We start from the raw sequence: 16,413 nt of genomic DNA on the forward strand, positions 1-16,413 counted from the left end.
AAACACGATGCCTATTTTATTTTTCTCAATACTTCTTCCAGTCCTCTCCTTTTTTCATTTTTATAACCATAGTCTTAGTTGAAGTATTGGTCTTCTCTTTACATGATCATAATACCCTTCCTAACTGAATTTACAGCATGCTCCATTGTTTCTTCTCCAGCAGACATGGAAGCACCACCTCAGAAAGACGGCTGGTCAGGTGTAAAAGCAAAAGTCATAAAATCAATATAAAACCAAGTCAGACACACAGTGTTATTTATGAAAATATATGTAGGTGATATATTAAAGATAAAACTGTGTTAACAAGCAGCGGAGTAAATAATCAGATTTGTATTTTAAGAGCTCACTCTGGCAGCAGTTGGAAGGTTAGACTAAAAGGGCAAGACTCGAAGGGAGACAAGTGGCATTAGCTTCCTGTGGCTGCCGTGACAAATTACCACAAACTTAGCAGCTTAAAACAACAGAAATTTATTATCTCACAGTTTTTAAGTCAGCAGTCTGAGTTGGCTCTACTTGTTTCTCTGCTCTGGATTTTACGAGGCTGAAAAACAGATGGCTGGGCTCTTACTGATAGTCTGGGAAGAATCCCTTTCCACACGCATTCAGGCTGTTAACAGAATTCAGTTCATTGTGGTTGTAGGACTTAGGTTTCCTTGCCGACTGTCGACTGGGAGCCACTCTCAGCTTCTTTTTAGTTCTAGCACATGGGCCCCTACATCTCAGGATCAGAAGTGGTGTGTGAAATCCTTCTCATGCTTTGAATTGCTCCCTGTCTTAAGGTCAGCTAATTCGTAACCTTAATTACATCTGCAGCATCCCTTTACAGCATTACCTAGATAAGTGTTCAATTGAATACCAGGGGACAGGACTCCTAGGGAGCTATCTTTAAAATTCTGCTTACCACAGAAGTTAAGAGACTATTACAGTAGACCTGGAGAAAAAAGATGAGGGCTTTTATTGAGGCGTTAGAAATGGGAATGGAGGAAAGAGAGTAAAGAGATGTGTTACAGAGGTAGATCTAGAGACCTTGGTCACTGATGAAAGAGAGGTGGAGAGAGGGGGCTCCAGGGACATGGACTTAGCAGAGCCATGAAAATGAAACATGTGCACCTGCAGAGGGGGATGCTTTGAGGAAGCATGCTGATTCTGGCTGTAGAACCCCAGTAAGTCTCAGTAAACTGGAGTAACTGTGTCTCTCTGAAAGCAGGTATGAAAGATGGGGCTACACAACAGCATTGATTGGAAGTCTATATGAGGAGCAGTTAGACATTGGATGCCTTGCTTTCCCACTGTCCTCTATACAGAAACTGAACGAGAGAGGCACCAGTCTTGGAAACACCAACCTCAGTGGAGATAAAGGGAGAGGCGTTATACTGGAAACTACACTCCCCAGGTCCCTTTCTTGGCTCAGCTGCCATACCAACAGCCACATTTTACTTTCTAGGCATGAGATTAGAGGATTCATCTCTGAAAAGATGGAATGGCTTCAGAATAAAGACACATATATACTAGTTTTCAGGAATTCTCCCAAAAGCAATGGCTAGAACTCCCAACATGATTATCCTCCAGTGGCATCCACTCATTTGCAGGCTGTGTCCAAGCTCAGAGTTTGTAGTCAGCTTTTGAGCAGCTCACTCTTAAATATAAATAGAAGCCAAGATCACCAGCCATTGTTTAGGTTCCTAAGTGGGTTTCCACTTGTCAAAGGGCAGGTCTGATTCACTTGGAAACCTGTGGGTTTAGAATGCCAAATTTATCCTCTAGCCACAGCTGACCTCTAAAGCAAGTCAACAGCCTAGAGCCCAGCACTGTTCTTTTTTTTTTTTTTTTTTTTTTTTTTTGGTTGTGCTGGGTCTTGGTTGCAGCAGACGGGTTCCTTAGTTGCAGCATGTGGGCTCCTTAGTTGTGGCATGCATGTGGGATCTAGTGCCCTGACCAGGGATCGAACCCAGGCCCCCTGCATTGGGAGCACAGTCTTAACCACTGCACCACCAGGGAAGTCCCGAGCCCACCACTCTTCTCATTGGTTCAGGCCACCTTCCAACTCACTCCTCTTTTATTGCAAAACTTGCCATCTCCTCCGATCACCCCCATCCAGGAATTACTTGAGTAGACAGCATTCTTCCTTCCCTATCTGTCAAAATTCGGATTTACCATAATCCTTTTGAAAGTTGGTGTGCTTACATGAACTTTTTGGCAAAACTCAATGGAAAATTAAATATTGGTAACGCAGCTATGTTTGAAAAGTTGCCAGCAACACACTTTTGGGTTGATTGATCCATTTCTTGTGGTTTCCAGAAATTTGTACTTAAACCTCTCATAGGAAGTAACCTCTGGTTATTTTTAGTTCTTAAATCTCTGAATAGATTTCTCAGCATCTTTTTTTTTTAATTAATGAATTAATTTATTTGTGGCTGCGTTGGGTCTTCGTTGCTGCGCACGGGCTTTCTCTAGTTGTGGCGAGCGGGGGCTACTCTTCGTTGCAGTGGGCGGACCTCTCATTGCAGTGGCTTCTATTGTTGCGGAACACGGGCTCTAGGCACGCGGGTTTCAGTAGTTGTGGCTCGTGGGCTCTAGAGCGCAGGCTCAGTAGTTGTGGCACACAGGCTTAGTTGCTCTGCAGCATGTGGGATCTTCCCGGACCAGGGCTCGAACCCATGTCCCCTGCACTGGCAGGCGGACACCCAACCACTGCGCCACCAGGGAAGTCCCGGCTTTTTTAGCATCTTTTAAAGTTACTAAATTAAGCTTCTAAGCTTTTAAACATTGAATAATCCCTGAGGCAAGGCTTAATATCCCATTGCCCATCAAAGCTAGAAGCTTTTGAGTTCTTTTAGAATATGCTGGAATACTTTAGCAAAGTGCTTTTGTCAAGGGAATGAAATGGTTGAAGGTAGGAGGGGGGAGGAAATTTAGGAGCTAAAAGGGCAAGTTAAAGAATACTTAAAGAATTCACTGTGATTCTTTTTTTTGCTTTAAGAAAGACACGCAAGTAGAAATGCCAACATGTGAAAAGATAGTCATCCTTCCTCTTAACAGAAGAAATGCAAATGTAAAGCTATAACAAGATACCTATCACCATTAGCAGAGATATTTTTAACTGATATACCTTGTGCTAGTGAAAGTGTGAGGAAACAGGGGCTCTCCGTTGCTGGTGGATGTATAAATTTGTACAAAACCAGAGGAGAACAATTTGTCAAAATCTGTCCAAATTTAAAGCACCCAAGATCTTTGACCCAGCAATTCTACTTCTGGGAATTTATTCTACAGCTACTTCTTGTGTAGATAATAGGGATATTTGGGATGGGGATATTTTGTACAGTATTGTTTGTGATAGCAGAGACTGGAACAACCTAAATGGACATTAATCAGAGACTGGTAAGATACATCATATGGTTTGTCGAAATGATGAAATAACATGCAGCCATTTAAAAAAATAGGGCAATTCTATGTGTGCTAATATGGAAAGATCTCCAAGATGTATGTTTAGGTAAAAAGAGCAAGGTGAAGATTAATGTGTATATTATGCCACCATTTGTTTTTAAAAATAAAAAGTATAATGGGGAGTGACTGCTAATGGCTATGGGTTTCTTTTTGGGGTGATAAAAATGTTCTGGAATTAGATAGTGGTGAAGGTTGTACAGCCTTATGAATATACGAAAATGCACTGAATTGTAAACTTGAAAATGGTAAATTTTATGGTATGTGAATTGTATGTCCATAAAAATACAAAGAAAGAAATAAAAGTTATACACATAAAAAATGAACTATTTCTAGAAGGATGTATTGAAAATTGGCAACAGAGATAGTTTGGGGAAGGGGGGAGAAAAGGATGGGAATGGAAGGGAAACACTGTTCACCATATAAAGCAGTGCGTGCCTTTAAAATTGTGAAATATGTGCATGTATCACCTCATCAAAAAATTAATAAACTACTTTATAAAAAGGAGGAATTCTATTAATTACTAAATCTACTTCAACAACATAAAAGCAAATTTTACCTGTAACTGCACAATTCCATTGTGATTTAACTTGAATTTTATTGTCGTTACCAAATGAAGAAGTATTTGAGAATATGAAAAAAATGCATGTTTAAAGTAATTTTTAAAGAAAATTGCAATAGGTGTAAACTACTAGAGAAACTAGGCCATGCTAATTAGAAGGAATTAATTGGGTAATTGCATTTCACCTACTTAAATTCCCCCGTCACCTTTAATTGGAATAACTTTCCTCTTTACTTCCAGTCCCTAAACCATTATGTGTGGTATTGACAGTGTTGTGTAATAAGGTTCTGAATCCCACATCAAGAGTGGCTTTATTTCAGTGGAAGATTCCATAAACTCTATATGAGCTGATAATAATGGAAACAACCTTAAGATTATAGACAATGTGATTGAATCTAGTTAACTGAAAAGAGAATCACTTTATCTGAATACACTGATACACTGTTATAACTGATTAAGGTGATGTGAGGAGCCTTGAAGAGAAGACCAATAGGGAGGTGAAAATCCAGTTAGAGATTTTCTGCACAGCTTGGCAAGCAGTTTACTTACGGCTGTCAGTGGTGCATGTATTTGATCATTTCTTATTCCTACACCCACGCCTTTTTTCCCCTAAGTGAAAATTTGTCCAAAGGATATTGAATGACTCTTGAATTTCTTAGAAAAATAAATCTTGAGAAAACTAATTTGGAACAAAGAGATGTGTTTCCTACATGTGGAGACCAATGTAGAGGGAAAAAATTCCATTCCCTAATTTAAGTATTAGCACAATGAATAGACTCATATATTTCTTTTTCTCCTATTGCTTTCACAAGGAGAAATGTGAACATGAAATAGAGAAACTCTTACAGGAGAGAGGAAATCTACTTCACATGTATTTGTTTTAGATACATAACCAAAGAAGATGTTGCTGTAGCCTCAGTGGACAAGGTGAAGAATGATGGGGGCCATGTCCGTCTGATCACAAAGGGGTCCAGGCCAGGGGGCCCTTCTACAAAGTAAGGGGTTTTTTTTACTTGTTGGGCATAGTAGTACTAAGACTATTCCTTTAAATTTATGCTTTCATTTTTGTAATAATACTTTACCTTTGTGTGGCCACTTTACAGGTTACAAAAAGCTTTTACAATGTGATAGCTCTTCTATCCTCCTAGCAGCCCTGTGAGGCTCCTGATGCCCTCATCTTAGAAATTAGAGGTAAAGAAGGATCCTGCAGGTGGGTCAAGTGACCTGCCCCAGGCCACCAGGTGCTAGCAGAGCTGAGGTCAAATCTGGGCTCTGTCCCCCAGTCTTGAGTTCTTACTATCATAAAAAGTTTTTCTTTTAACACTCTAACAAACAGCCATGGAAAATGAGCAAAGCAGCTATTGTAATTCCCATGTAGGACTTTTCAACAAAACTGAGTAATGTACCTTTTCCTTTTATTCTAACAAATGGGGTTTATGTCCTACCATGTTTCATCTCTAATTTTAATTCTGTCGACTCAGAGTTTACCCGTAGGAGGTGCGTATTTAGCAAGTCTCCTGTTCTAATTCCTATCAGCACCGTTAACTCCCTGGCTCTGTCACTTAATGGATATGAATGATCTTTTTCCTGAAGGCCAGCAGAGGCCGGAAGAGAGTGTTCCTGGAAGCCTTGGTAACGGCCTCTCGGTCCTAATGGGGTGTGTGACCTGACACATCTAGAGAGCAGGGTAGCCACTAACTTTAGCTGAAGTTTTCCATCACCCTGTCCTTTCCCAGCCTAAAGAAGCATTTCCTAACTTCTCATTTTCCTTCTCGAGAGTCTGAGTGTGTAACTTGAAGACATCTAAGTTCCCAAGAGAGGCAGCATATTTGTTTGCAAATTTATTTTTTTGAACACAACATTCTTTCTTTTACTTGCCGTGGAGTAGTGTGTTTAGCTATTTCATTTCCACACTGGATCACAAAATCTGTGGGCCCCATGTTTACTGCTTATCAGTATAGAAACTTTGAAGACGTTTAAATGAAGTAAAAATTACTTTGAATAGAGTAAGCCTTCATTAGTTACCTAATCAATATTTTGCTCATTCTAGAGAATTTTTTGAAGATGGAGCTTGTGTCCCATTTCTAAATCCCAGCACAGCCCAAGCTGATCTCACTGTGAAACCTTCTACATCCAAAGGCTATTTGCAAGCTGTGGATAATGAAGGAAATCCACTTTGCCTTCTCTGTCAGCACCCCACTTGCCAGAGTAAGCAAGAGCATAAAGCAAGTGCTTGGGATTCACGGTTTTGCTCTCTGAAATGTCAGGAGGAGTTTTGGATTCGATCTAATAACAGTTACCTGCGAGCCAAAGTATTTGAAATTGAACATGGCGTGTGTCAGCTATGTAATCTGAATGCACAAGAACTCTTTTTACGTCTGAGAGATGCCCCTAAAAGTCAGAGGAAGAATCTTCTGGATCTTACCTGGACCTCAAAGCTCCCATTAGAACAGGTAAATTATAATCACGTGACTGATAGAAGGCAACACTGCACTGAGTGATGAATACTGACTCACTGACTTTCTTTTTTTAAACTTTTTAATATGGGAATTTTCAAATACATATACAAAAGTAGAGAGAATGATGGACCCACATACCCATCACCCAACCTTAACAGTTATCAACATTTTGCCATTCATCTTCATCTGTCCCTCACCTCAATTCTTTCTCTCTCCTGGAATTATTTTAAACCAAATTCCAGACAGCGTTTCATTTCACCCTTAAATATTTTCATTATGTATGTCTCACAGATAAAGACTTTCTTTCTCCCTTCCCCCCTTTTTCTTTCTCTCTTTTATTATTTATTTATTCTTTTAATTGAAGTATAGTTGATTTACAATGTGTTAATTACTACTGTACAGCAAAGTGACTCAGCTATACATATATATACACATTCTTTTTTTAATATTCTTTTCCATTATGGTTTATCATAGGTCTGTCTCTCTTTTAAATGTTCCAATATCCATTATCACACCCAACACAATTATAATTCCACAATTATCGTAAGTCCGTGTTTGGTTTCCCATATTCTCTCAGAAATGTCTTTTTACAATTGCTTTCTTCAAATTAGGATCAAAATGTGACCCACACATTGCATTTGGTCATTACGCCTTTTACGTTCCATATAATCTGTAATATCACCCCATCCCTTTTTTACACTATAAATTGTTACATTTGCCTTTAGAATTTCCCACATTCTGGATTTGTCTCCCTGTATCCTCATGATGTTGTCTGACATGTTTCTCCATCCCCCTGATTTCCTGAATAATGGTTATAAGATCTAGAGGTTTAATTAGATTCTGACTAGATTATTTTGGGAAGAGACCTTAACAGATGGTATATTGCATTGAGAGGCACTTATGGTATGCTTGTTCCACTTTTCATGGTGTTAATATTGAATGACAAGGGGTAAACAGATAACCCCCAAAATGTAGTCGTTACAATGAGAAGAAAACTTACATATGTTTATCCCATTGTAAAATGTAATTCATGACAAAAATAGTATTCTTAAGCACACTATTCTCAGTATTTACTTTGACTCCCAAAACTCAGTTGGATTTCCAGTGTTGTGATCTAATAAGTACTAAATTTCAAACTAGAGCAAAATGTGTAATTTTGTAGTAAGCTTAGTTTTGAAAAAAATCACTCTCCGTCTGCTAAAATATTGGGTAAGTTCCAGCCAGGGAGTCAAATCTTATATTTTTATTTACCTAGTATTGCTGAATCATGACAGAATTAATAAGCATTTCTGCAAAGATGAATTAGCATGACTTTGTTAGGGAAATACGCTCTTCCCCTAATGTTATCCAGAGTTCCTGAAAGATCCTTTGGTCTAACTGGTGAGGGTCACGTCACACCCATCCCGGAGATGTCAGCCAGACTCCAGTTGCTTGCTGCTGCCTCCATGTGGAGGCTTCCGGAAGACACACAATGAAATGACTCAAGAACATCTTGAAAGCAGTCAGTCCAAGAATGCAGAAGTAACACAGTACACATCTAAAAGAGAAGCGCTCAGAGAATCAGGAGCACCGCAGGGCCCAGATGGAATGACCAGTGGGAGAGGGAGTGATTCTTTCTGGAGGTGAGTTTAGGATGTTGAAGACTGGCCCCAAGTGATTCCGAATTGCTGGGAAGAATAAAGAAGCACCTTCTGGATCACAGGATCTGTCAGAATGGAGACTGCTTGGCACAAAAGAATCGGTTACAAAAGACAGAACCAAAATGGATTTTTTTCCCTAAGAATATGCCATTTGCTTGATGCACAAGACTGCCTTATGAAGTCTCCTGCAACAATGCCAACCTCAAAAATAAAAATCATTATATAGCTTCTAACAGAAGTTGGGAAGTTCAGTGTAGAAGAGAAAGTCAGTCCATCTGTAACAGAGTTAAGGTGGACAAAGGTTACTGCTCCAATTTGCTGCTTCCTGGCGCTGCTCTTGGGCCAGACACTGCTGCTAAGGTCCCTGAGCCATCCATGGGCCTGACAACTTTCCTGAAGCACTTTAAGAGCTATGTCACAGATTCCCATGGCCAGCAGCCTTGAAGTCGATTATAATATCTTCCTTGTTCAAGACCAAGGAACAAGGAAGATATTATAATATCGTCTTCACACTCGTCTTTGTGATATTTAAACAACTCTACACTGCTATGTTGTGAGCTGGTTTTACTACCTCAGATAAAATGCTAAAATACATCCCGTTTGAATGTAGGTTATTATTCGTTAAATATGAAGTATGCATATATGGACTGGCCTAAATAGTGGCTGCTTTAAATGAACATCTTTGTTTATTCCAAATATGCAAGCAACAGAGATTTGTTCTAGAAATTTGATTCCAGTCCATGTAACTTAGGAGGTTCCCAGGTAATAGCATAAAAGTTCTGGGTGATAACTGTTAATATTAAACTGTCATTGGTATACTAACAAATGCATTTAGGTCAACAATTAAAAGACTGTCTGAGTCAGTAATATTCAGAAGTTTTTCATTTCTAATCTGTTATTTTTTTCTCAGTTTTGTTTTAGTGACTATATAAACTAGCTCAAAGGTGCAGAAGCAATTGATTTTTCCCAGTCTGTCGGAAGGCTTGGTATTTTATACTTGCTTGTAATTTTTTCAAAATGGGTTAGGTAAGGGGGGAAAAAAACCTTTTTCAGAAACATATTTTTTATTGCTTTCAAATTGCTAACCTAGAGGGTTTTTCCTACTCACAATAAAAGCTATAAAAAACCATCCTAATGTATTTTTCCCTGTGATTCTGCTGTGTGAACATGATTGCACAATGCAAACCCAACAGTTCCCACAGTGTATGTTGAAAATTGCTGATCTTGTGTTCTTATTACAGCTTAATGAAATGATAAGAAACCCAGGGGAAGGGCATTTCTGGCAGGTGGACCACATCAAGCCAGTGTCTGGTGGGGGAGGACAGTGCTCCCTGGACAACCTGCAGACCCTCTGCACAATCTGTCACAAAGAGGTCAGTGAAGCTCGCAGACACATTTGACTCCATCTTGAGATATCAAATTGAAAATTGTGCATACAGGTGTGGAAGATTACGTGTGTGAATCTATATCCCTAGTCTGGGATCCGAGATGTATTTTATTCTTTTCATCACTTAACACTTGAGTTTTCTCTTGGGGCCTATGCAAGTTCTCAGTCACAGATGAAAGAGAAACTGCTTCCCTTTCTATTCATTCTAGGACCAGGAAATTTTCACCACCACCTAGAAGAAAATGAATACAACTTACATATTGCATAGTCTTGAAAAGATCCAGATCCTCAAACTAGAAGTTTAGTAAATGGGGACAGTGACATATGTTTGCATCTGCAGCTAAGTATGTCCTGAAATATCTGAGAACATTAATAAATTATCTCTAGGACCAACTCAGTTCAACATGCAAACATTACACTGCTGACCTAAATGTGAAACCTGTTAACCTTGGTACATCTTGGAGCAATTACCTATTGCTTAAGAGGAGAATAAAACAATGACATAATATTGTCTGTCAACTAGGATGAATTTTTAACAGGCAGTTCAGCAAAAGGTCATAGGATCTGCCTCTTGAGATATAATCTTAGAAAGAAGCATACATTCAATATGCAACTTTGTATCCAACTTTTTTTTTAAATTACGGCAACATTTAAGCATTTTCCCATTCCCATGATAAGCATTCAGTGTTTATCATCTGAAATGGCTGCATATTGTCCTATTGAATACGTTTCTACTTTGGTTTATTCAGCCATTCTCATACTGATGAACATTGAAGTTGTTTACATTTTTTGGTGCATATACACAATGCTGCCAACCGCGTTTTTTTGTATATAATTTTTTACATTTTGAGGTTGTTCCTTTAGATTCTCAGATGTAAAAATCACTGAGTCAAGTGTTTAGATATTTTTGAGACTGTAGGAGATAAATTTTCTCCAAGCTGTTTTCCAAAGGACTACGCTCATATACGCTCCTTCCCCCCCGGCACTGAACGGGAGTGCCCGTTTAACTGCACTTGTTATTGCCGATGCGGTGAGAGAAGAATTATTGTGTTTACAAAAGACCCTGATGTTTGTAAAAATGCTAATCAATTGTATTTACACCCTTTTTGTTCTTTCATTTTTTGGCCGTGCCATGCGCTATATGGGATCTTAGTTCCCCGACCAGGGAGCAAACCCATGCACCCTGCGTTGGAAGCGTGGAGTCTTAACCACTGGACCACCAGGGAAGTCCTACACTTTTGAGAACTGTTCAGATCCTTTGCCAGTGTTCATATCATATGAACACTTTCTTAGCCTCCTTTTAATATTTCAGATTCCTCAATTTCTCCACAAACATAATATTTACATAAACGGGATCATCTCATAAGCAGGGCTTTTTATTTATTTTTAGTTTTAACCTTTTTTCTCTCCTTACCCCTTCCACCTGGATCACTTCACATGTACATGGACTTCAGCTGGGGAAAAAAGTCATCTGATTTCTCAGCTGTGCAAATTATTAGCACATTCAAGACCTATAAGAAAATGAAGATAGAGCAAAAGAGAATGTTGCACCCTCTGTAATCACTTTTTCAGAGTCTTATGAAAAACTTTATTTGTGGGAGCAGCAGAAGAATCCAGTTCTGTTCTATCTCGTTTTGGTTTTTTGCGTTGGCTCTGCTGTTGGGTTGGGAAAAGCTTCAGAGCCCAGAGAACAGGAGGTGGGTGGGCCCTGCACACACTACATTCTGGGAAATTGCCATGTGGGTGAGGGGAATCATGGCCTCCCCTAGTCCCCAAATGAGGTATTTACCATCTCACTGGGTAGCAAGACAGCCCCCAAAGCTGTGCATTTTCTCCTCAGCATCTGTTCCTACGTGAACCTACGACCTCAGAGCTACTGGAGTCCTCTGCTTGTGGCTTAGTAACCCCCTCATTGCAAAGCACTGGTAAATGAGCGTGTTGATAATGTATATTTTTTTAACAGAATACAGGGAGTTTTTGAGTTTCTGTAGCCAGTACTTTTTTTTAACGTGTACACATGCATTTTTTTTTTTAACTCTTAGAGAACTGCAAGACAAGCCAAGGAAAGAAGTCAGGTGAGAAGACGATCTCTAGCATCAAAGCATGGATCAGACATCACACGATATTTAGTAAAGAAATGAAGTATAAACATTTTTGAATAGAAGATTATGGTTCGTATGTGGAGAATTCAACATAAATTATTTTTCATGTTAGTGTAATTTTTTTTATAAATTTATTTTTTTGACTGCGTTGGGTCTTTGTTAATGCAAGCAGGCTTTCTCTAGTTGTGGCGAGCAGAGGCTACTCTTCGTTGCAGCGCGCAGGCTTCTCATTGTGGTGGCTTCTCTTGCTGCGGAGCACGGGCTCTAGGCATGCGGGCTCCTGTAGTTGTGGCTCACGGGCTCAGTAGTTGTGGCTCACAGGCTCAGTAGTTGTGGCTTGCAGGCTCTAGAGCACAGGCTCAGTAGTTGTGGCGCACGAGTTTAGTTGCTCCGCGGCATGTGGGATCTTCCCGGACCAGGGCTCGAACCCGTGTCCCCTGCGTTGGCAGGCAGATTCTTAACCACTGTGCCACCAGGGAAGCTCTCGTGTAATATTTTAAGAATGAAAATTTTCAGAACAAAAATCAAGACTTCAACTTCCCTTTTCATGTTTAAAGCTTTTTGTGTTCAATAGCTTTTGAAAGTTTTAACAGAAAATGAGATACAATACTAAATATTTCTATGATCTTCTTGATTTTGTGCAGACTCTCGTTTTGGTAAGGTCTTGTTAAGCTTTCAATTCCTTTGTACCCTAATTACAGTATTATGCATAGATTGTTTTTGAAAAATATACTCTCAATTACTTGAAAAATGCTGCTGGATTAGTATTGGTTCTGGACTGCTGTGTGTCTAAACGGAACATTGTAAAACCATAAGGGAAATTTCAGAGGCAAATCATCATTATTTAGGACTTCTGGGCCAATTGTGACCTGCCTGCTTAGTATGCAGTAGAGACTCTTGTTCACTAAATGCCTCCAAAATGGGATTGGGGTACACATTTTGAATGTTGTCTTCTTTGTTTTATTTCTTAGCCAATTGTCTGTTGAAAAGATGCTTTTGAAGATAAGCTAATTGGACCCATGGTGTTTGTGGACAAATTCAGGGGTTCTGGCTAAAGTAACTGTTAAAAATGTTTAATAACTGAAAACATAAAATGCCACTTAAACTTCATTTTTTAATTAGTTTGTTTTAATGCATAAATCTAGGCATACTGTCAAAGCACCCTTTGTCTCCTGGTTACCATTTTTTGTTCTTAAAATCCTGTTTTATTAAAAGTGTATTCCTGGAACCTCTTTTAAAAGGAATGATGATGATAAAACACTTTATACTGAAACATGATCAGATGGAGATATATGTTAAAGTGCAAGGGTAATATTAAAATGTGACTGATTGATATTCAAAAATAAAAGAGTGATGGTAAAAGAAAACCAAGGCATAATCCTGCAGTACGTCAGAATCATGAGAGCAAAGTGTCAGAACTCCACAAAATACAGGGCCAAGGAAGAACTACATTCACAAAAGCCCTGTTTGTAAATACTGTTTGGATGTAAACCACATTAGTTTGAGCACTCTTTAGTTTTAATTAGTAGCTAGTATTTTACAACATAGAGGACTTATTTTTATAAATATTATACAATCATGAACCTTACAGAGTTTTTATTAAGTTTACAATATTTCATTCTTTGAGATCCAATAGTATCGTTCATTTTATAAATTAGTTGGTCTTTCTTTGGCCTCCTTTCTGCTTTGCTGGTCAGGCTTTTTGCAGTTTTCTGCCTCATTGCCAGGGTAACCTAGGATTCCTCACAGCTGAGAGCTGAGAAGCCAGCACACTGCTTTTCCTCCAACATGAGGTGTCTGCAAGTGAGACTTTGGTCTAAGTAGGTCAGATTTGAGTGGAGCTTGCTCTTTAGATCAAACTAAAGTGGTAATTCTAGGGAGAAAATTCTTAGATGTAGGAACTGTATGATGGTTTGAGATGGAATGACCCATGAAGATAGTTTCTCTATTTGCCAGATTTCAAAATTCCAACCAGTTAAAAATGCTATAAGAGCATCAAAAAAATTAAAGTAGTTAGGAATATATTTAACCAAGAAGGTGAAATATTTGTATACTGAAACTACAAGTCTTTGGCGAAAGAAAATGAAGAAGACACCAACAAATGGAAAAAATTCCACGTTCATGGATCAGACAAATAAATATTGTTAAAATATCCATACCACCCAAAGTAATCTACAGATTCAATGCAATCCCTATCAAAATTCCAATGGCGTTTTCAAGTAGAAAACAATCGTAAAATTTGTATGGAACCATAAATGACCCAAAATAGCCAAATCAATCTTGAGAAAGAAGAACAAATGTGGAGGTATCACTCTTCTGCCCATTTTTTTGATCGGGTTGTTTGTTTTTTAGATATTGAGCTGCATAAGCTGTTGGTATATTTTGGAGATTAATCCCCTGTTGGTTGTTTCATTTGCAAATATTTTCTCCCATTCTGAGGGTTGTCTTGTCTTTTTATTTATGGTTTCCTTTGCTTTGCAAAAGATTTTGAGTTTAATTAGGTCCTATTTGTTTATTTTTATTACTCTAGGAAGTGGATCAAAAAAGATATTGCTGCGATTTATGGAAAAAGGGATCTGCCTATGTTTTCCTCTTAAGAGTTTTATAGTGTCCGGCCTTACATTTAGGTCTTTGATCCATTTTGAGTTTATTTTTGTGTGTGGTGTTAGAGAATGTTCTAATTTCATTCTTTTACATGTTGCTGTCCAGTTTTCCCAGCACCACTTATTGAAAAGACTGTCTTTTCTCCATTGTATATTCTTGTCTTGTTTGTCATGGATTAATTTACCATAGGTGCATGGGTTTACTTTTTTTTATTTTATTGAATTATAGTTGATTTACAATTTTGTGTTAGTTTCAGATGTACAGCTTCAGATGTACAGCAAAGGGATTCAGTTTTACATATACGTATATTCATTCTTTTTCAGATTCTTTGCTTACATAGGTTATCACAGAATATTGAGTAGAATTCCCTGTGCCATATACTAGGGTCCTTGTTGGTTATCTATCTTATGTAGAGTAAGTAGTGTGTGTATGTTAATCCCAAGCTCCTGATTTATCACTCCCCACCACGTTTCCCCTTTGGTAACCATAAATTTGTTTTCAATATCTGTAAGTCTGTTTTGTAAATAAGTTCATTTGTATCATTTTTCAAATTAGATTCCACATATGAGTGATATTATATGACATTTGTCTTTCTCTGTCTGACTTACTTCATTTAGTATGATAATCTCTAGGTCCATCCATGTTGTTGCAAATGGCATTATTTTGTTCCCTTTTGTGGCTGAGTAATATTCCATTGTAAAAATGTAGCACATTTTCTTTATCCATTTCTCTGTCAGTGGACATTTAGTTTGTTTCCATGTCTCGGCTATTGGAAATAGTGCTGCAATAAACATTGGGGTGCATGTATCTGTTTAATTATGGTTTTCTCCAGATATATGCCCAGTAGTGGGATTGCTGGGTCATATGGTAACTCTATTTTTAGTTTTGTAAGGAACCTCCGTACTGTTCTCCATAGTGGCTGTACCAATTTATATTCCCACAATGGAAGAGGATTGCCTTTTCTCCACACACTCTCCAGCATTTATTGTTTGTAGACCTTTTGATGATGGCCATTCTGACTGGTGTGAGGTGATACCTCATTGTAGTTTTGATTTGCATTTCTCTAATACTTAGTGATGTTCAGCATCCTTTCATGTGTTTGTTGGCAATCTGTATATCTTCTTTGGAGAAATGTGTATTTAGGTCTTCTGCCCATTTGGGGATTGGGTTGTTTTTTGGGGGGTTTTTGTTTTTGGTATTGAGGTATTTGAGCTCTTTGTATATTTTGGAGATTAATCCCTTTGTAGTTTGCTTTGTTTGAAAATATTTTCTCCCATTCTGTGGGTTGTCTTTTTGTTTTCTTTATGGTTTCCTTTGCTGTGCAAAAGCTTTTAAGTTTAATTAAGTCCCATTTGTTTATTTTTGTTTTAATTTCTGTTACTCTAGGAGGTGGGTCAAAAAAGATCTTGCTGTGGTTTATGTCAAAGAGTGTTTGTCCTACGTTTTCCTCTAAAAGTTTTATAGTGTCTGGTCTTACATTTAAGTCTTTAATCCATTTGGAGTTTATTTTTGTGTATGGTGTTAGGGAGTGTTCTAACTTCATTCTTTTACATGTAGCTGTCCAGTTTTCCCAGCACCACTTATTGAAGAGACTGTCTTTTCTCCATTATATATTCTTACCTCCTTTGTCACGGACTCATTGACCATAGGTGTTTGGGTTTATTTCTGAGCTTCCTATCCCATTCCACTGAATTTTGTCAAAAGCTTTTCCTGCGTCTATTGAGATGATCATATGGTTTTTATTGTTCAGTTTGTTAATGTGGTGTATCACTGATTGATTTGCAGATACTGAAAATAAACTTTTTAAAAATCTATTAAGACGATTTATAGCCTAGTATACATATAATCTACCTTGGAGAATGTCCCATATGCCCCTGAGAAGTATGTATATTCTGTTATTTTTGGGTAGAATGTTCTGTATATTTATGTTTGATCTAGTTGGTTTATTGTATTGTTTTCTTTCTCCTGACAAAGAAAACAAGTCTTTGTCTTTTTTTTTTTTTTGGCTGCATTGCGTCTTTGTTGCTGCACGCGGTCTTTCTCTAGTTGCGGCACGCGGTCTTTCTCTAGTTGTGGCAAGCAGGGGCTACCCTTCATTGTGGTGCACAGGCTTCTCACTGCAGTGGCTTCTCTTATTGTGAAGCACAGGCTCTAGCTGCGCGGGCTTCAGTAGTTGCAGCATGCGGGCTCAGTAGTTGCGGCGTGCAGGCCCTAGACT

General features: G+C 38.4%; 2 protein-coding genes across 8 annotated transcripts in view; one reads left to right on the forward strand and one right to left on the reverse strand.

Annotated features, from left to right (window-relative positions):
• Positions 1-16,413, forward strand: part of ZRANB3 (zinc finger RANBP2-type containing 3) — a 279,900-nt gene that overhangs the window by 250,277 nt on the left and 13,210 nt on the right. For all 7 annotated transcript variants that reach the window (XM_089916041.1, XM_089916045.1, XM_089916044.1 and 4 more), the window contains 4 exons: positions 4,888-4,998; positions 6,054-6,456; positions 9,344-9,475; positions 11,532-16,413. The exon at positions 11,532-16,413 is cut by the window's right edge and continues 13,210 nt beyond it. In XM_089916041.1, coding sequence (XP_089772167.1) covers positions 4,888-4,998; positions 6,054-6,456; positions 9,344-9,475; positions 11,532-11,630 — 745 coding nt within the window. In that variant the 3' untranslated portion in view covers positions 11,631-16,413. The remainder of the gene's footprint in view (positions 1-4,887; positions 4,999-6,053; positions 6,457-9,343; positions 9,476-11,531) is intronic.
• Positions 1-16,413, reverse strand: part of LOC149748593 (uncharacterized) — a 49,164-nt gene continuing 32,751 nt past the window's right edge. The window contains exon 4 of the mRNA XM_089916056.1: positions 1-16,413. This exon is cut by the window's right edge and continues 7,571 nt beyond it. The gene's annotated coding sequence lies outside the window, so the exon portion shown is untranslated.

This window comes from Delphinapterus leucas, chromosome 8, assembly GCF_059928025.1.
Source record: "Delphinapterus leucas isolate spDelLeu-1000000601 "Yukka" chromosome 8, BTC_Dleu_Yukka2, whole genome shotgun sequence".
Lineage (NCBI taxonomy): Eukaryota > Metazoa > Chordata > Mammalia > Artiodactyla > Monodontidae > Delphinapterus > Delphinapterus leucas.